Genomic DNA, 16,766 nt, shown 5'->3' on the forward strand with positions numbered 1-16,766 from the left:
CTGGCCCGCCCCTCTCCTAGCTGTGTGACCTTGAACAAACCATTTGACCTCTCCAAGACTCAGTTTCCCAATCTATAAAATGGGATGATATCCGACCCTGCTTGTCAAGGTTGACATGTAATAAGTGGCCAGAAAATCCAGTGCGGCAGCCCATTATCACTAATCGTCCCCATTGGGCCCATAACCTGAAGAGTTTCAGCCTCACTGGGGCATTTGTAAAAGCCCACTTATCGGGGCGCCTGGGTGGCTCTGTCGGTTAAGCGTCCAACTTCGGCTCATGTCAGGATCTCACAGTTTGTGAGTTCGAGCCCCACGTCGGGATATCCGTGCCGACAGCTCAGAGCCTGGAGCCTGCTTCGGATTCTGTGTCTCTCTCTATCTCTGCCTCTGCACTGCTCATGCTCTCTCTCTGTCTCAAAAATAAATAAAAACATTAAACAAAAAAAATTTTTTTTTAAATTTTTTTTTTCAACGTTTATTTATTTTTGGGACAGAGAGAGACAGAGCATGAACGGGGGAGGGGCAGAGAGAGAGGGAGACACAGAATCGGAAACAGGCTCCAGGCTCCGAGCCATCAGCCCAGAGCCCGACGCGGGGCTCGAACTCACGGACCGCGAGATCGTGACCTGGCTGAAGTCGGACGCTTAACCGACTACGCCACCCAGGCGCCCCAACAAAAAATTTTTTAAAAAGCCACTCATCAGGTGCGGAGGACTTTTTAATGATTTATTCCCCTGATAACAACAAAGGACCTGTCGTTTCACCAGCTCTGACCCCTTGCCAGGCGCCGTGTGTCATTTGTCCTGATGTCCCTACCCAGCACTGGCAGTAAATGCCCAAAGGATGTATGAGAAAAAGAGAGATCAGATGGGGTTGCCCAGACAAGATGCACCAAAAAATCATAAAGGAGACTCTGTGCTACGAGAGGACTCACTGAGAATAACTTTAATAACTGTTCCTTGAGGAAGCTAACGAGGGAGAGGTGTGGGAAGGGAGAGACGCTTAAGAAGGAGGGTTCAATTTATACAAATCTGATGACTTTGAACTCCCAAGGAAGCACCCCAGGTTGTACTAAGCAAGGCTGACCCTTGGCTGCGGTCAGACGCCCAGGTGACCCCCTGGAGCTGGGGCTGGAGTCCTGGTGGGAGGTGAGGAGAGGCCGTGGGTAGCGGGCTTGGAGGAGGGAGTGGACGGGTGAGTCAAGGCCCGGCCCGCCACAGTCCTGCCCCTGGCCCCTGGGAGCTTGCCTCCCTGTGTCCGGGCCGGGCGAGGGGTTAATGCTATGGCCAGCGGGGAGGCCTGGCGGGCCCAGCGGGTTCTGTGGGCCTGGGCTCAGTGGGGCGGGTGGCGCCGCTCGGCCAGGCTCCCGCGGCCCAGCACCTCCCCGCTGAACTGGTAGGTGAGCTTTTTCTTGACCTTCTTGACCTCACCCGTCTTGCCATAGTTGCGCAGGGCGCGGGCCATCTTCTGGTAGGTCATTTTCTTGCGGTTTCCCTTCTGGATGCCCCAGCGGTGTGCCAGCGCCTCCTTGTGCTTGGACGAGAACTGGAAGGTGCCCTTGTCCTTGTCCACCCACCAGATGCTGTCCTTCATGTCCCCGCTGCGGAGCAGGTCGAGCAGGAACTGGTACAGGCGGATCTTCTTTTTGCTGCCTGTGGGCGGGAGGTGGTCAGTGCCCTAACACGGGCACCCGCCCTCACCTCCCCCTGATGTGGGTCCCCCTGGGGGTGGCTGGTCACTGGGGAGGGACTGGCGGTGGGGGGTGGTCGACCGAGGAGTGGGCTCCCTCACCCCACGCCTGGCACTCACACCGCTCACACCCGTTCACACGCAGCCCGGAGAGGTTCAGACACACATACACCCTCCCGGGCTCGGTCACAGAGATGCACTCTCATCGACACACGGAGAGGTACAGATGGTCTCAGATGCAGTGCGCAATTTAGCAAACGTAGACACGCTCACAGATACGGACACCACACTCAGCTCTGTGGTGTGACTGCTGTGCCCTTGGCTGGGGTGCATGGGGCACATCTACGGCCAGGGTCAGGGCTGGGCCGGACGGCGGGGCCGCCCTACCTGTTTCCCCATGCAGGAGGCCAGGCCCTGGCTCCAGGCCATCAGCCTCCCCGTCAGACACCTCCAGCGGGGGGCTCTGCCTCTCGCCCTCCTCCTCATCCGAGCTAGGCTGTGCCGGGGACAAGGAGGGGTATGGGAGGCACATCCGGGGTAGGTAGGAGACCTGGAAAGGCAGGGAAAGTGGGTTGAGGTCAGTGAGGGCCGGTTCACAGCTCAGAGCTGCTGAGGAGGGGCCATCTGAGCAAGAGAAGTGGGAGTAAAGAGGGGGGCAGGCCAGCAAGGGGCAGAAAGGTTTGCGAGAAGGCTGGGGAAGTTGGAGGTCAGTCGGGTTACAGGGGTCAGGCAGGGTCAACTACACACGGGGAGTGGGTTGTGGGGGACCAGGGGCTGCTGGAATCAGGCCCTCCCTGGGCTCCCAGTTCAGAGCCTCGTGGCCAGGGGAAAGGGCACCCTTTCTTCATATGCGCAAAGGTGCCATATGGCCTGGCATTCTTGGGATCAGAGGTGGCAGTGAAGAGGGGCCAATGGGATGGTCGGGTGTGGGAGCGACAGGGATTTAATAAGTGGGTGAACAGTGAGAGAAGGGCCAGCAGAGGTCAGCTAGGGGTGGTAGAGGTTAACGGAGGTCACTGATCGGGATGGGGGCGTCCGTGGGGCTGAGGAGGGTCAATAAAGGGGGTCAGTGGAGGCCAGTGGAGGTCAGTGTCCAGCGACTTGGATCCACGAGGGGCCGGTGGATGGGGATCACAGTGGGGATCAGGAGGGCCGTTGAGGTCAGACAGCTCACTGGAGGGTGGGAATTATCGGGGCTCTGTCCATCGCGGAGCCAGAGGAGATAAGGGTGTGGGGTCACGAGGTCAGTCAGAGGGTCAGGAGGCAGCCGTTGGGGCTCCGGCCGCCGTTGGCGCTGTGGGGCAGGAAGCCGAGTTGAGTAAGAGCCTGTGTCAGCTTCCTGTGAAGCGCCGGCCTCACCACAGGCCGGGTCCCACGGGAGCCGCGGCCGCACGCACCTGGTGGCCGATGCCCGCGTGGGTCGGCGCCATGGGGGTGTCGAGCACGTGCATCTGCTCCAGCTCCATGTGGCGGTAGAGCTGCTGCAGCTGGGGGGGCTGCACGCTCTGCAGCTCCGTGAAGTGGTTCTCGGTGAAGCTCTCGAACTCGCTGTGCACGTGATGCGGGTGAAAGTCCCAGTAATGGTCTGCAGGGACGGCCAGACGGCGTGCCGTGAGCCCAGGGCGCGGGGCGGGAAAAGGTGACCACAGTGGAGAAAATAGCGATGTCAGGCCACAGGGGGCTATTGGCGCCGGCCGGGCCGGGCTCCGGGTTGACATTCGTTCGCCCCCGCCCCCACCTCGCTATTTACCATCCCCATTTTACAGATGAGGACACCGAGGTGTGGCAAGGCCGCATAACATGCCCGCAGTCAGAGGCCCCGTCGATGGCAGGCCTGAGCCAAAGCCGGCATTCCCGGCAACCCTTTTGTCCCGTGTCCAGGCGGTCACAAGGACACGGGTCCTGGCTCTGCCATTCACTTTCTGTGTGACCTCAGGCACATGCACGGACCTCTTCGGCCTCAGTTGACTCACTTGTAAAATGGGGATAAAAGTTACTGGGAGGATACAAATGAGTTCACATTTGTAAAAACTCCCAGCCCCAGAGCAGGCCCTCAGGGGATGCTGATTCCCTCCCTCCCAGCTCCTGCGAAAACCGGTGGTTCCTGAGCCCGTAGTCACACGCACACGGTCTTGTCACATGGCCCAGGTGTGATGACAAAGTCACAAGGCTGACATTCCTCACACACCAGGACTTGCCCAGGCCCACGGTGCTGCCCCTTCAAAGCCATGCCCTTGGACAGCTGCGTCTGTCTTCCAGTGAGGTTACCAGGACAAAGGGCTCTCCTGGAAACTCCCCCATAGGTGCTTTCAGAGTCTGTGGTGGGGTGGATTTGAGTTTGGGGAACAGCCACATGCCATCGGGAGCCCTGGCTTGGGACTAGGACATGGTTTCTCTGGGCATCTTTTCCAGGAAAAAAAACAAAAACCTGCCACATGTCTGTGGAGTTTCTGGGTACAGTCTGGGGTCCAAAAGAAGATGTGGTGATAAAGCGACAAGAGGGATTTTCTAATGTGACCCAAGAGGGAGTATACAAGACGGTGGGCCGGAGTAGCATCTCGGGGACAAGTGCACAGCCCTACATGGGGACCACCACCAGCCCCATGTGTGTGTGTGTGTGTGTGTGTGTGTGTGTGTCTATCTTCGTCCTCTTTTCTCGCATACAAGCACATATTTACTCACACATCCCAAAAATATGTGTTTTTTTGGCTTTCGACTGGTTATCAGAAGACTTGCTTTCTAATCTTGCTCTGTGGTGGCATTCCTGTGTGACCCCAGACAAGCTATTTTATCTCCCTGATCCTCCAATTCCCCAATCTAAAAGTAGGGACCCGACTGGGTAGTGAACCCACAATCCAGGCAGCCCACACTCCCACCTCTACAAGGCTACATGGCACAGAAGAGAGAAAGTACACGATTTGGGAGCCAGACAGAGCTGGGTTCAAATCCTGCCTCTGCCATTTTCTGTCGTGTGCTATTGGGTGGGTCATTCCACTTCTGCAAGCCTCAGTTTCCTCATCTGTAAGATGGGGCTAATGATTACACCCATCTCATACTCTTGTTGTGAGGGTTAAATGAACAAACGCCTTCAAGGTGCTTAGAATAGAACCCGGCACAAAATTAGATCCAATAAACATTACCTGTTACCAATACAATTACTGTGTTATTCTAAAGAACCCGGATTAGCACTTGAGCAAGTGGCAGATACTTTCATATATATTTATTTCTTTCCTCTTCTTCCTCCTGTTCCCTGCCATCTCAGTGGTCCAGAGAAATAGTTTTGGTAAGCCTGGCTGTCAGTGTCTCCCAGAGGCCAAAGCTGGGCCCTCAGCATTGTACCATGAGGACAGTGACTGGTTTCGTCCTCGCCTTATTCCCAGTGCCTGGACACAGCAGGCACTCAACGAACATTTCCTGAATGAGTGAATGAATGAATAAATGAATGAATTCTAGCCTCCTGAGAACTCTCCCTGACTCTCCTCCACAAAATTATCTAAACCTAAAGGGAAAACAAAACAACACTTAATTTGTATTTTCATCTTGCAGCGAGTAAACAGGACCCAGAAGCTCTCCCCTTGCCTGGGACAGTTGGCTCTGTGCTTTAGAGATGGGCTGTTTTGGGGGCTCTGGGATTTGGTGAGCCAATCCAGGCTCCTCTCTAGAGATAGATCAGCCCTCTGGCCCCACTCTGGCCCCTCCCATTTTCACCTCCCCCACCCTGGGCTGAACTGTCCAGATCTTGGCACAATGCTTTATCCTGCCCACTGACCTCCACCCTCAAGCCCACTACGGTTCCAGGGTTCAGGGGACCCCGCATGCCTGCAACCCTCCAGGTGTGGAGTGAGGGGCCCCCGACTGCTCTTTCCCTCCTGCTCCCCACCTCTGCTGTAGCTTCGCATGAGACCCATGAGCTCATTCTTGGAATCCCAGCCTGAGGCCGGCATTTCCCGTGGAGGTCTCAGTACACCTTCACCAGAGTCGCTCTGGGGGGTTTGGGCCCCTCCTTGGAGATCCAGTGAATCAGAAGCGCTGGGAACTGGAATCTAACGGGCCCTAAGGAGGTTCTTGCACTCACTGACACTCTGGAACCCTGCCCCAGGGTCCTCTGAAAGCTGCAAATGGGACTCTTGAGCTACAATTAGTTTCAAAAGGCCCAACGGAAACCTCGCCTTTACCCTTGATTTGGGTGTTCAGGCAATTATGTAATAAACGCTGTCTGGTAGACAGAAACGTTCTGAGTATGGGGGCCTCTGAAGGGACACAATACAAGGAAACCTTCATAGTGCGAAAGTCAGCACTCTTGGGCTCTTTGGACCTCATTTATAGATGACTTCACGAACACATTGCTTTATCCCTGTTTGTCCCTTCAATGGGTTCCCCGGGTCATCCTGCACCATGCCTCCTTAGCACAACACTGCACCTCAAAAGAATATAATTCCATTCGCATATCTGGAGTTAGTTCTGGACCCTCCTTTTTATAGCCTATTAGGCCACCCAGCACATAGTAGGCCTCCATAAATATTCGATCAAATGATCCATAAGAGTTAGCTTTTAACATGTATTTTTAGGTACTGGGCACTATGCTAAGTACTTAATCCACATTTTCTCATGAATCCTCACCCCAACTCTGACAAGGTGGCCGCTATAGTATGATCTTTCTTTTGCACACGAGGAAACAATGACTCAGATTAAGTCCCTTGTCCACAGACAGCCATTGGTAAAGTCATGATCCAAACCCACCTGTGTCTGCCTCCAGGGACTGAACTACCAGTATACCATACAACTTCTGAGGAACAAGACTGTTAATTTAAGCTTTAATTAAGACCGATGGTGGCACCGACGTTATCGACTGCTCTTATGCACCTGTCTACCATCATCCACCCCTCACCCTTCATTCATCATCCGTCTTCCACCCATCCATCATGCATTCATTCATCCATATTCACCCATCCACCCATCAGTGTCCGTCATCCACCCATCCATCATGCACCCATTAGTTACTATCCATTCATCATCAATCATTCCCTTCATTCATCCATCCATCATCTAACCTGCCAGCAGTGACCCCATTCATCTTGACCTCTCATTACCTGGGACCAAAGTTTTACCCACCCATCTCTATTCTTCCTCAGTATATTTGGTGCTCCTAATACCTGTATGTCACCAGGACAAAAATAAAGTCATATTCAAAACAACACACATACTCAAAATTAAAGCCTTAAGTGTCATTCAGTTGACTTTATCTCCTCAGAGCAGGAATCCCAGCCTTAAGCCCAGGGTTCTCCCCAGGGAAGCAGAAGTAAGATCAAGACAGAGAAGGAAGATAAGGAATTAAGACAAGGGCTGATAAAAACAAAATAAAACAAAACAAACAAAAACCTTCTTAGGAAATCACAGACCACTGGACAAAGGGTCCTGAAGCCCAGCCTTCCCGCACATTGTTCAGATTAAGGGAACCGGAAGCCCCGAGAGTGGAGAGCTCCAGGCTTCGTCATACTTATCACTCTCTACTTTGTATCCTAATTATTAAAGTTTTCGTTATTCCCCCTGTTAAAATAATAAATCTGGTAGGACTTGTGTTTTATTGATTCCGTAGCACCTAGCAATGTGCCTGGTGTACAAAAGATGCTTTGTATATATTTATTAGATGGATAGGTCCACGAGAGATGGATGGAGGGTTTGGCAGGTAAAGGGAAGGACGATTGGAAAGCTGAACGAGTGGAAGATTAGATGGGTGTGAGAACACATCGGTGGATGGGTGGACGGTGCGTGGTATGAAAGGATGGAAGAGTACATGGAAAGATGGAAAGATGGAGGGAAGGAGTCATACGTTGGAACTCTGGTTCCTTCACCAACCCCATTGCAAAGAGCAAATCCTATCACATCCATTGCGATGGCTGTTATCAAAAAAAAAAACAAAAACAAAAACAAAAAAAACAAACCAGAAACTAACCAGTGTTGATGAGGATGTGGAGAAATCGGAACCCTTCTACACTGTTGGTGGGAATTTAGCATGGTACAGCCACTGTGGAAAACAGTATGGAGGTCCTCAAGAATGAAAAATAGAACTACCATTTTACATCATGTATATTTTACCACAATTAAAAATAATAATAAATAGTAAACCTGATGAGCCCTGCCTTCAAAATCTATCCTGAATCTGTCCACTTCTTTCTCTCTCTATTGCCACTACCTTTGGCCAAGCCACTGTCATCTCTTGCCTAGATTATGCCAGAAGTTTCCTCCCAGTGCTTTCTCGCTGTTCTGATTGTGATCTTCTCTCCATCTATTCTCCCACAGCAGCCAGAGTGACTTTTTAAAAAGCTTATTCAGTGGAACTAGTAAGTGTTAGGCGAAGAAGGCACTGAAAACTTGCAGGGAGACAGAACTAAAGTAAACAAGCAGAAAAACAAAAACAAATTAGTTTACATTCAAAACAGAGGACATAAAAAGGCATCCAACTTCAAAAAGAAAACTCTAGTGACCAGAAGATAGAGAAATGCTTTCAAATTCTAAGGGAAACAGGATTTTCAGCCTAGATTTCTATACCCTGTTAATCATAAAGATATGAGAAAAAAGCAAACAACAAAACCGTACCTCCCACACACCGTCTCTTAGGAGACTATTATCAGAAGAATAACAACTCTTGGGGCACCTGGAGGGCTTGGTCAGTTAAGCATCTGACTCCTGATTTCGGCTCAGGTCATGATCTCACGCTTCGTGAGTTCAAGCCCCGCGTCGGGCTCTGTGCTGACACTGCTTGGGATTCTCTCCCTTCTATCTCTCTGCCTCTCTCTCTTTCTCTCTTAAAATAAATAAACAAATAAACACTGTCGGGGGGGGAGGAAAGAATAACAACTCCTATCCATGTTACATAGCACTCGCTATGTGCCAGGCACTGTTCTAAGGAATTTACATACAGTGACTCATTCAATCCCTACAGCAATCCTATGAAGTAGGTATCATTATGAAGAAGTTGAGACCTAGAGAGGTGAAATGTCTTGCCCACCATCACCCCAGATAGTAACGGGGAGATGGGGTGTGAATCCCAGTAGCCTGGCTCCAGAATGAGGGCACTATCTCCTTGCTAGCCTGCCCCTCATTCTCTTTTTCAAGGATGAGCAAGTACAGGTAGTCAAAGAACACCATATGGCTCAGCTGTGAGTAATCTTCACATGGTCATACTCCTGGAAAATTCAGATACTGATTTAACAAGAGTTACTGTACAAAGAAAGACAAATACTCATGATCTCACTTATATATGAGTATGTGAGTATGATCTCACTTATATGTGGAATCTAAACCAAAAAACAAAACCCCAAACTTATGGACAAGGAGATCAGATTTGCAGTTGCTAGAGGGCCAGGGTCAGGGTCATGGGAATTGGGGGAATGTGGTCAAAAGGTACAAACTTCTACGTATAAGAGGCACCTGGCTAGCTCTATTGGAAGAGCATGTGATACTTGATCTCGGGGTTCTGAGTTTGATTCCCACACTGGGTGTAGAGATTACTTAAATAAATAAAACTTACAAAAAAAAAAAAAAACAACCAAACTTCTGGTTATGAGTACTGGGTCGCAATGGTGACCACAGCTAGTAATGCTGTATGGTAGACAGTAAAACCTTGGTTAGCGAGCATAATTCATTCCAGAAACATGCTTGTAATCCAAAGCACTTGTATATCAAAGTGAATTTCAAGATCATGTGACATTCGGTGTCACGTATGACTCGTATTGCAAGACACCGCTTGTATATCAAGTTAAAATGTATTAGAAATATTTTCTCGCTTTGTGGAACACTGGCAGAACAAGTTACTTGCAGTCCAAGGTTTTACTGAATTTGAAAGTTGCTATGAGAATAGATCCTAAAAGTTCTCATTACAAGGAGAAAAACTTTTTTGTATCTATATGAGGTTATATCTACATACGTCAGCTCATTATGCAGTACGCCTTAAGCCCGCACAGCATTGTGCATCAATTACATCAATAAAATGGAACAAAGTTACTGTATAATCATTTGGGTATGTGTGAAGTGTGGGTGAGTGTGTGTATGCTCTGAATGACTACAGAGCCAAAGTCTCATCTTTCATAGGACAAGATGAAAAATTCAAGCCAGACTCATCTCCACCCAGCGTATAGAAGGAACCCATTAAATGCTTATGAGTGAATAAACGAATAACATACTAAGTCTCTATTTCAAATCTTCGTGTGTACATTTACTTAGTGCTATGATAGGAAGACTGGACAACTAGCTTTCATGCATCCCCGCCGGGCCACTATGTCATGAAGAAGTGCCGATGATAAGCTTTAGTAAAAAGCATCAGCTTACAGAATAGCATGAGGCTACGATTCCATTGTTGGGTGAGCAGAATGTGCATATGTGTATGTCTGCACTGACAGATGTACAGGAACATAAATGTGGAATAAAATGTCTACAAGGATTGACTAAGGTGCCATCAGTGGGGAGGGAAGTTGGGAAGAGGGAAATATTTTCCTTGATAAAGCTGTTGTTGATTATTTTAATAATCAAAAATTAAGGGTTTAAAATTTATTTAGATTTTCACCACACACACACACACACACACACACACACACACAATTCAGATCATGTCATTCCCCTGCTCAAAACCCTCCAATGGCTTCCCATTCCCATTGTTTGTAGGATAACACCCAAACTCCTGCCATGGCCTTCAGGCACTGTGTGATCTGTCCTCCGCAGGTCCCTCCGGCTTCCCTTGGTCTCCACTACGCCCTGCGTGCCCCGGCCACCCAGGCCCTCTCTCAAGGTCAATGCTACATTGCATTTGCAGTTCTCTCTACCTTTGCATGCGTGTTCCTTCTCTTTACTCAGATTTCACCTCAACTGCCCTCCTCAGAGGCCTTCCCTGACCACCCGAACGATAGTAGCCCCTAACACAGGCACTCTGCCTTATGTTACTTTGCTTTTTAGAAGACTGCTTATTGCCTGTCTGCTTAGTTGACTGCCGCCTTTTCCCTCACTGGAATGTAAGTTCTGTGAGAGCAGTGGCTTTGTGTGACTTGCTTATCACAGAAACTCCAGTGGCTAGAATGGTGTCTGGCCCATGGCATGCAATCAGAAGCTATTTGGTAGATGGAAAAATGGGGGATGAGTGGGCCTGAGGAAAGATGGTAAGTGTTGGGAGGATGAGTGGGTGGCCGCAAGGGTGAGTGGTGGAATGGGTGGGTGGCTGGTTGGTTGACTGTCACCTAGGTCAGTTGAAAATGACGCAGTGGATCTGTCACAGAGCCTTCTGTGTGTCTCCCACTCTCCCAGCTGCTTCCTCTCCCCCAACTGGGGGAAGGAGTAAAGCTAACATACTCTGACCCGAAAGCTCACTGGGCCTTGTGCTCAGCCCCTCGCGCCTTTTGTGCATTAACTCAGTGAGTCATTACACCTCTAAGGGGTCAGTGTTTCCATGCTCTCACTTCCATGTATGAGGGAACAGGGGCTCCCAGAGGTTAAGTCACTTGCTCTAAGGTCACACACACTGGTGAGTGATGGAACCGGCATCAGACCCAGGTCCAACCCCAGTGCTTTTTTAATAAGTTCAACCACCTAAAAATGTAGACCCAGAGGACATGCAGGAACTAGTGAAGAATGTGGGGTGTCTCTATTCTTGGGTCTTCATTAGGAAAGGACAGAACAGGTGCACAGATCAGCAGAGATGCCCAGATGGGCAATGATGGGGCAGGGGGTGTGGGGGGGGGGGAGTAGGGTGTAGGGTGGGGAGTAGGGGCCAGGACACACGTGGACACCAGAGGAGTCTCCGAAGGAATCGGGGCATGACCAAAACAGGGTGCTCGGGCATCTAATCAAGAGTCATTCCTAGAGCCCCAGCCCTGATATAAGGGACCTGCCTGGGCACCGAGCCAGGAAAGCACAAGCACTTTCTCTAAAGTGCTCACTTCATCAGCCCCAGCCCCTGGTCTAGCTGGTTTCTAGATGCGTGCACACACCCTCATATTACAAGAGGGGACACTGAGGCTGCAGCGGGCCCAAAGGAAATGACCCCAAACCCAGTGAAACTGAGTGGAGGTTAGGCCAGAGGGGAAAAGGTCCCTAATGTTGGAAGCAGTCCCAGGCCGCGCTGAGTTTGCTGAGACCTGGCCGTCCTGCTGCCTGGAGCCACCAGGGGGAGCCAGTCCTCAAGGCCAGAGGGACCTTCTCGGGTCCTGAACTGCTAGGGGCAGGGGTCACCAGTGCTGGTCTCTAGGTCACAGAGACCCACCCTTGATCCTGGCTGGGGGAGATGGGAGGAGGGGGTGGGTGAGGGAGACTTTCTCTCTAAATTGCCTGGCTTTTCCACAAAGAGATCGTTTTGCTTGCAGAATCATAAATGAGCTTTAAAGGATGACAAAAAAAGGATGCTTTACAACCTTCCTAGCCCTGGGATTCTGAAAGAAGTCTATGTGTTCCCCCATGAGGGCTGGAGGCATATCTACCACCTACTTCCAGGACATGGTCCCCAGGTGTGGCCTGGCAGTGTGAAACCTTCCTCTGTGCTGTGGCACCCGACCTGCCTCTCCCTCTGGGGCTGCGGACACCCCAGTGCCTGGCCTGCCCCGGTTTCAGAATCCTAGAGAATCCCCCAATGAAGACCTGCTAACTAAGCCTTCTCACTTGGGCTCAGGGGTCCCATGGAGACACCGAGATCCCCTTTGGGTGTTCTCTCACAGTGCCCTGTCCAGGTGCCAGCCACCTAATGCCTGTCCCCGTCTACCCTGAATTTGCTCCAGGGTCGAGGCTGGGCCGGGGGATGGGCAGCGAGACTGGGACAAAAGGACCCTTGGCCCACACTCCGTCGTCACTCCCACCCCAGCAAACTGGGGCTCCAGCCCCTGCTGAATGAGGGGGACCTCAGAGCCTTTCCCTTAGTGAGCGGTTCTCAAACAGGGGTGATTCTGCCCCCCAGGGGACATTTGGCAATGTGTGGAGACATTTTTGGTTGTCGTGACTGGTGGTGCTTCTGGCTTCTAGTGGGTAGAAGCCAGGGATGCTGCTAGACAGCCTACAACGTACAGGGCAGGCTCCCGCAACAAAGACATTCTCCAGCCCCGAATGTCAAAGGAAGTTAAGGACACAGCAGGGAGCAGAGCTGCCCCACGTGGAGTTCAGGGCAAGGGGGTGAGGACAACAGAGAGGATGAAGGGGCCTGGGGGGAGGGGGAGAGGAGAAAGCCCTGGACCTGGAGCAGACAGACTGGGTTCCACCCACCGGCTGCATGACCCTGTACAGGTCACTTAGCTCCCTGAGCCTCCGTTTCCTCATTTGTGAAAGGCCACAAGGACTGGACCAGACGATAAACGTGGACGAAGCTACCCTCGCGCCCTGGCACACCACAGATGCTCAATAAATGCAGGCTGGGGTGTGGGGCGTGGGGGTTTAGAGTAGTAAGCTCACGTCCTTTGAAAGCTAGTTTAATCCAATTCTCAGGATCCCAAAGAAGTCTTCCCTTCTCCCTCAGGGCCCAGGCCCGGCTGGGGACGCGGGGGCGGGGGAGGGCCCTGTACTCACCGCTGTGGCTTTCTCCATCACTGCTGAGATAGGGGTAGTATTCGTGCGTCTGGCGTTGGTACAGGTCCGTGTCATAGGGAACCAGGTCTTCCGATGGCTGCTGAGAGAAGAGGCAGTCAGGACTCGGATGTTGGCGGGAAAACCACAGTCAGGTTGGCAGCCCCCGGTATGTTGGGGCCACACCACCTTCTCACACTGAAGGGACCGCATCAGGCCTACAGCCCTCTCTCTGCCTGACCTGGGAGAGGCCGCAGTGGGGACAGGAGAGTAAGACCCTCGGCTCCTGCAGAAAGGGGCTGACGGGGACCCCCCAAGGTCAGAGGTCAAAGGAGGACCAAGGCTGAGAGGAGAGCATGGCCTCCCCGCACCCCCTCCCCTGCACAGCCACACTCAACATGGACACCGGCACCCCAGGTCCCCATCTCACACAGGGACTCTCACATCCACACCTCCAAATGTACAGACGCTCCTGTGACACGCACACTCCCACGTGTGAACTCACACCCACAGTCTACCCACGCTCACCCTCGCCCTAATTCTACATTCACACACACTTGTGGTCACACTCACACGCACTGTTGTGCACTCACCCTGTAGGCACACGCAGTCACTTGAATTACTGCACGTATCCTCACACTTGCCTTCAAGCACCTTAAACACAGGCTCATACCCACACCATCATGGCCGCGCACGCTCCACTTACACACCCACCCCCATAGCACACATGCTTGTCCTCCGGCCAGTCTCCACAGCCCACACCCGGGCCCAGGCACCCTCATGATGACCAGTGGCCGTTCACACTCATGGATTGTGTAGTGCTCTCCAGGCAGGCTCGGGGGCCATGGGCCAGCTAGAGCCTTGGTCCTCTCCCTCTCCCTCCTCCGTCCTCCTTCTGACACACCCACTGGGATATTCCCTTCCCTCCCCTCCCCTCCCTCCCCTCACCCCTCATTGCTCCCCCCACCCCTCCCTGTCCTCCTCTCCCCTTCCTCCCGCTCTAGCCCCTCACTCCTCCCTGTCCTCCTCTCTACTCCTCCCCCTCCACCCTCACTCCTCCCTTTCCTCCTCTCTACCCCTCCCCCTCTTCCTCCTCCCCCTCCACTCCCCACTCCTCCCTCTCCCCCTCTCCCCCTCCTCCACTCCACTCTTTCCTCTCCCCCTCCTCCCCCTATACCCCTCACTCCCAGCCATCCTCCTCTCTACCCCTATCCGTCTTCGGCCTCCCCCTCCCACGCCTCCCTGGCCTCCTCCCCCTCCTGCCCCTCCAGCCCTCACTCCTCTGCATCCTGGTGCAACACAGGGACACACACACACGCAGAGTCTTCACAACTGTCCTCAGGCCTCTCCCCACCCCCGCAGTGTGCGCGCAGGGATTGCACAACAGTTACTCAGGCCCTCAGAGCTTGGGTTGGGGGCCAGGGCTGCCTTGGGAGCCCACCTTCCCAGGAGTGCTCCCTTCTCTGAGGGGTCTGGCATAGCAAACCAAGAAGCTGTGCCTCCCACCTAGCTGTGTCTGGAGTTCAGGGATCGAGAGGTCAAGGGTCAGAGACGCTGTGGTCCAGCTCCTGGGCCTGTGGCTTTCTTGAGGCGGCCTTGGCTCTTCCTGGGACCACCTCCGTCACCCCCTGCCTGCCCCCTCCTCTCCTTCTTGGTGATGGGCGGGGAAGGGTGGGACGGGCCCAGCTCCAGGGCCGGCTGGCTGGGGTGGTCTGTGTCAGGCCAGGAGCCCAGCACTGGGTTTCCAGGCAGCCCAGCCCAACAGCAGGATGTCAGGCCTGGGGTGCCTCCCTGGGCCCCGAGGCCTGACTGGGGTGGGGTGGGGGGAGGGAGCAGCCTCCAAGCCGGGAAAGCTGAGTCAGGTGGGCAGGCCCTGCCAAGCCCTTCCCGGCTCTCCCAGGGCTCCCCACCCTCGCTGAGTGGGGATGGGGTGTGAGAGAGAGAGGGGTCTTCTCTGAGGGGCCCAGGTCTGCATCTGCCTGAGGCTTTAACTGTCACAGAGAGCAGGAGTGGTGGGGACCTGCCCTTCCCCCCCAGGGGTCCCTTGGGACTCCTGCTGCTTCACCTCTAGTCTCTGCCCCAGCCTCAGCCCCCGCCCGGAACTCCGGTATCCACTGACCAGGTCCTGTCCCGGCACCCTTGCGCTCAGCCCCAGGATCGGCCCAGCTCCAGCGCCTGCCCTCCTCTCCCCCGCCCCGGCCAAGGCCCCAGCCAAACTGCCGTCCTAGTCTCTGCTCTACTCATTGCTGCCGCCCAGCCCCTGCCCCTGCTGCCCCTGCCCCAGCCCCAGCCCCTGGGGAGAGCCGGCCCAAGGCCCAGATCTTTGGGTCAACAACCATGTCCCCTGTGCCAGGCTCCAGACTGGGCACCGGGAACCCAGACATAAGGCGGCCTTAGTCTCCAAGAGCACCTGGGGCCATGGACTGAGACATCTGGCCTGTTGCCTCCTGTCCTTTAAGCCTTTACTGTCCTGGGGACTGGCTTCCCCCCACACCAGTCTCCCCATCTCCTCCTCCGCCACCTCTCTGCCACTGCCCTCACCATCCCCACCCCGACACCCTGCCCAGGAGCTACGGCCTGCCACCCAAGCCCCTAAAGCACCCAAGTCTATAAATAACCGTTCAGGCCCCACCGATCACAGCCCCACCATGAGCCCAGCCCTCAGCCCGCCAGGGCATGCTCTGAAGAAACCAATGGCCCCCTCGCTGGATCTCAGACCAGGAGCTCCAGGGAGGAAACTCCAATTTCCCACTGATAGCTAACCGGGAGGGCAGCTGGCTGGTGGGTTGGAGGGCAGGCGGACTGGCGTCTGAGGGCCGAGGGTCGAGCCAGTAGAGAAGTCCCAGTACTCACAGGGGGGACGAGGGGAAACCCTTCCATTTTGCACGCCTGTAACATCCAGCCGATCTCCTAGCCGGTCAGGTCCCCTGCTTCGGTGGGGGCCAGTGCGGAGCCCCTCAGGATGGGGCGCCCCGTCAGGGGCTGGGACGAACTCAGGGCGGGCGCAGGGCTCAGGCCTGCCCCATGAGCTACAGGAGCCCTGGGTGAGCCCCCTCCCTTGACATTGCAGGGCCAGCGCAAGTTCCTGATTTTATCGAAGGGCCTGCCACTGGGAGATAGTCCCCTTGGGGTGACATCACCGCCCCAGCCCGTTTGCATAAATCTCTTGCGCGACAGGAAGTCTCTGGCCGGCTGGGGCAGGTGGTGCTCCAGGGGCTGGCCTGGGAGGCTATGGGGGCCAGGCCCCCTGCCCAGAGGAAGCTGGAACTGTGAGGGGCGGTCTTGGAGGCTGGGGTGGGGAGAAAGAGTGGGAGGGAGGAAGGCCAGCTCTACCACAGGGAGGCCATTGCTGCCCCCACGCCCTGCTGACGCCCCCTAACCCCTAACCCTACAAATGCCCAGTGCTCTTGAGACCCCCATGTGGCCATCAGTCACTTGCTTGGGGTCAGGGCTGGTGGTGGTGGCTACTAGGGGCCTTCACTTTCTGGGGTCAGCCTGGCTGGCTGAGAGCTCTGATCTAGCAGAGTGCCAGGCCTGGCTCTTCT

The 16,766-nt window shown here is 53.9% G+C and overlaps 1 protein-coding gene across 4 annotated transcripts; it reads right to left on the minus strand.

Moving 5' to 3' along the window:
* Window positions 1-919: 919 nt before the first annotated feature.
* Window positions 920-16,311, minus strand: SPI1 (Spi-1 proto-oncogene). Of its 4 annotated transcripts, none has more exons than XM_030332707.1 (5): window positions 15,985-16,311; window positions 13,225-13,324; window positions 3,087-3,274; window positions 2,077-2,239; window positions 920-1,652 (listed from the first exon to the last, which is right to left on the minus strand). In XM_030332707.1, exons 1-5 carry the CDS (start codon window positions 16,117-16,119, stop codon window positions 1,333-1,335), a joined length of 906 nt encoding a protein of 301 aa, XP_030188567.1. In that variant the 5' UTR covers window positions 16,120-16,311; the 3' UTR covers window positions 920-1,332. The 4 variants fall into 4 exon arrangements, with proteins under 4 accessions (XP_030188567.1, XP_030188568.1, XP_030188569.1 ...); XM_030332708.1 differs by having other exon boundaries at window positions 16,075-16,308; XM_030332709.1 differs by having other exon boundaries at window positions 13,225-13,321; window positions 16,075-16,306.
* Between the last annotated feature and the right edge of the window lie 455 nt (window positions 16,312-16,766).

The sequence above is a fragment of the Lynx canadensis genome, chromosome D1 (assembly GCF_007474595.2).
Source record: "Lynx canadensis isolate LIC74 chromosome D1, mLynCan4.pri.v2, whole genome shotgun sequence".
NCBI lineage: Eukaryota > Metazoa > Chordata > Mammalia > Carnivora > Felidae > Lynx > Lynx canadensis.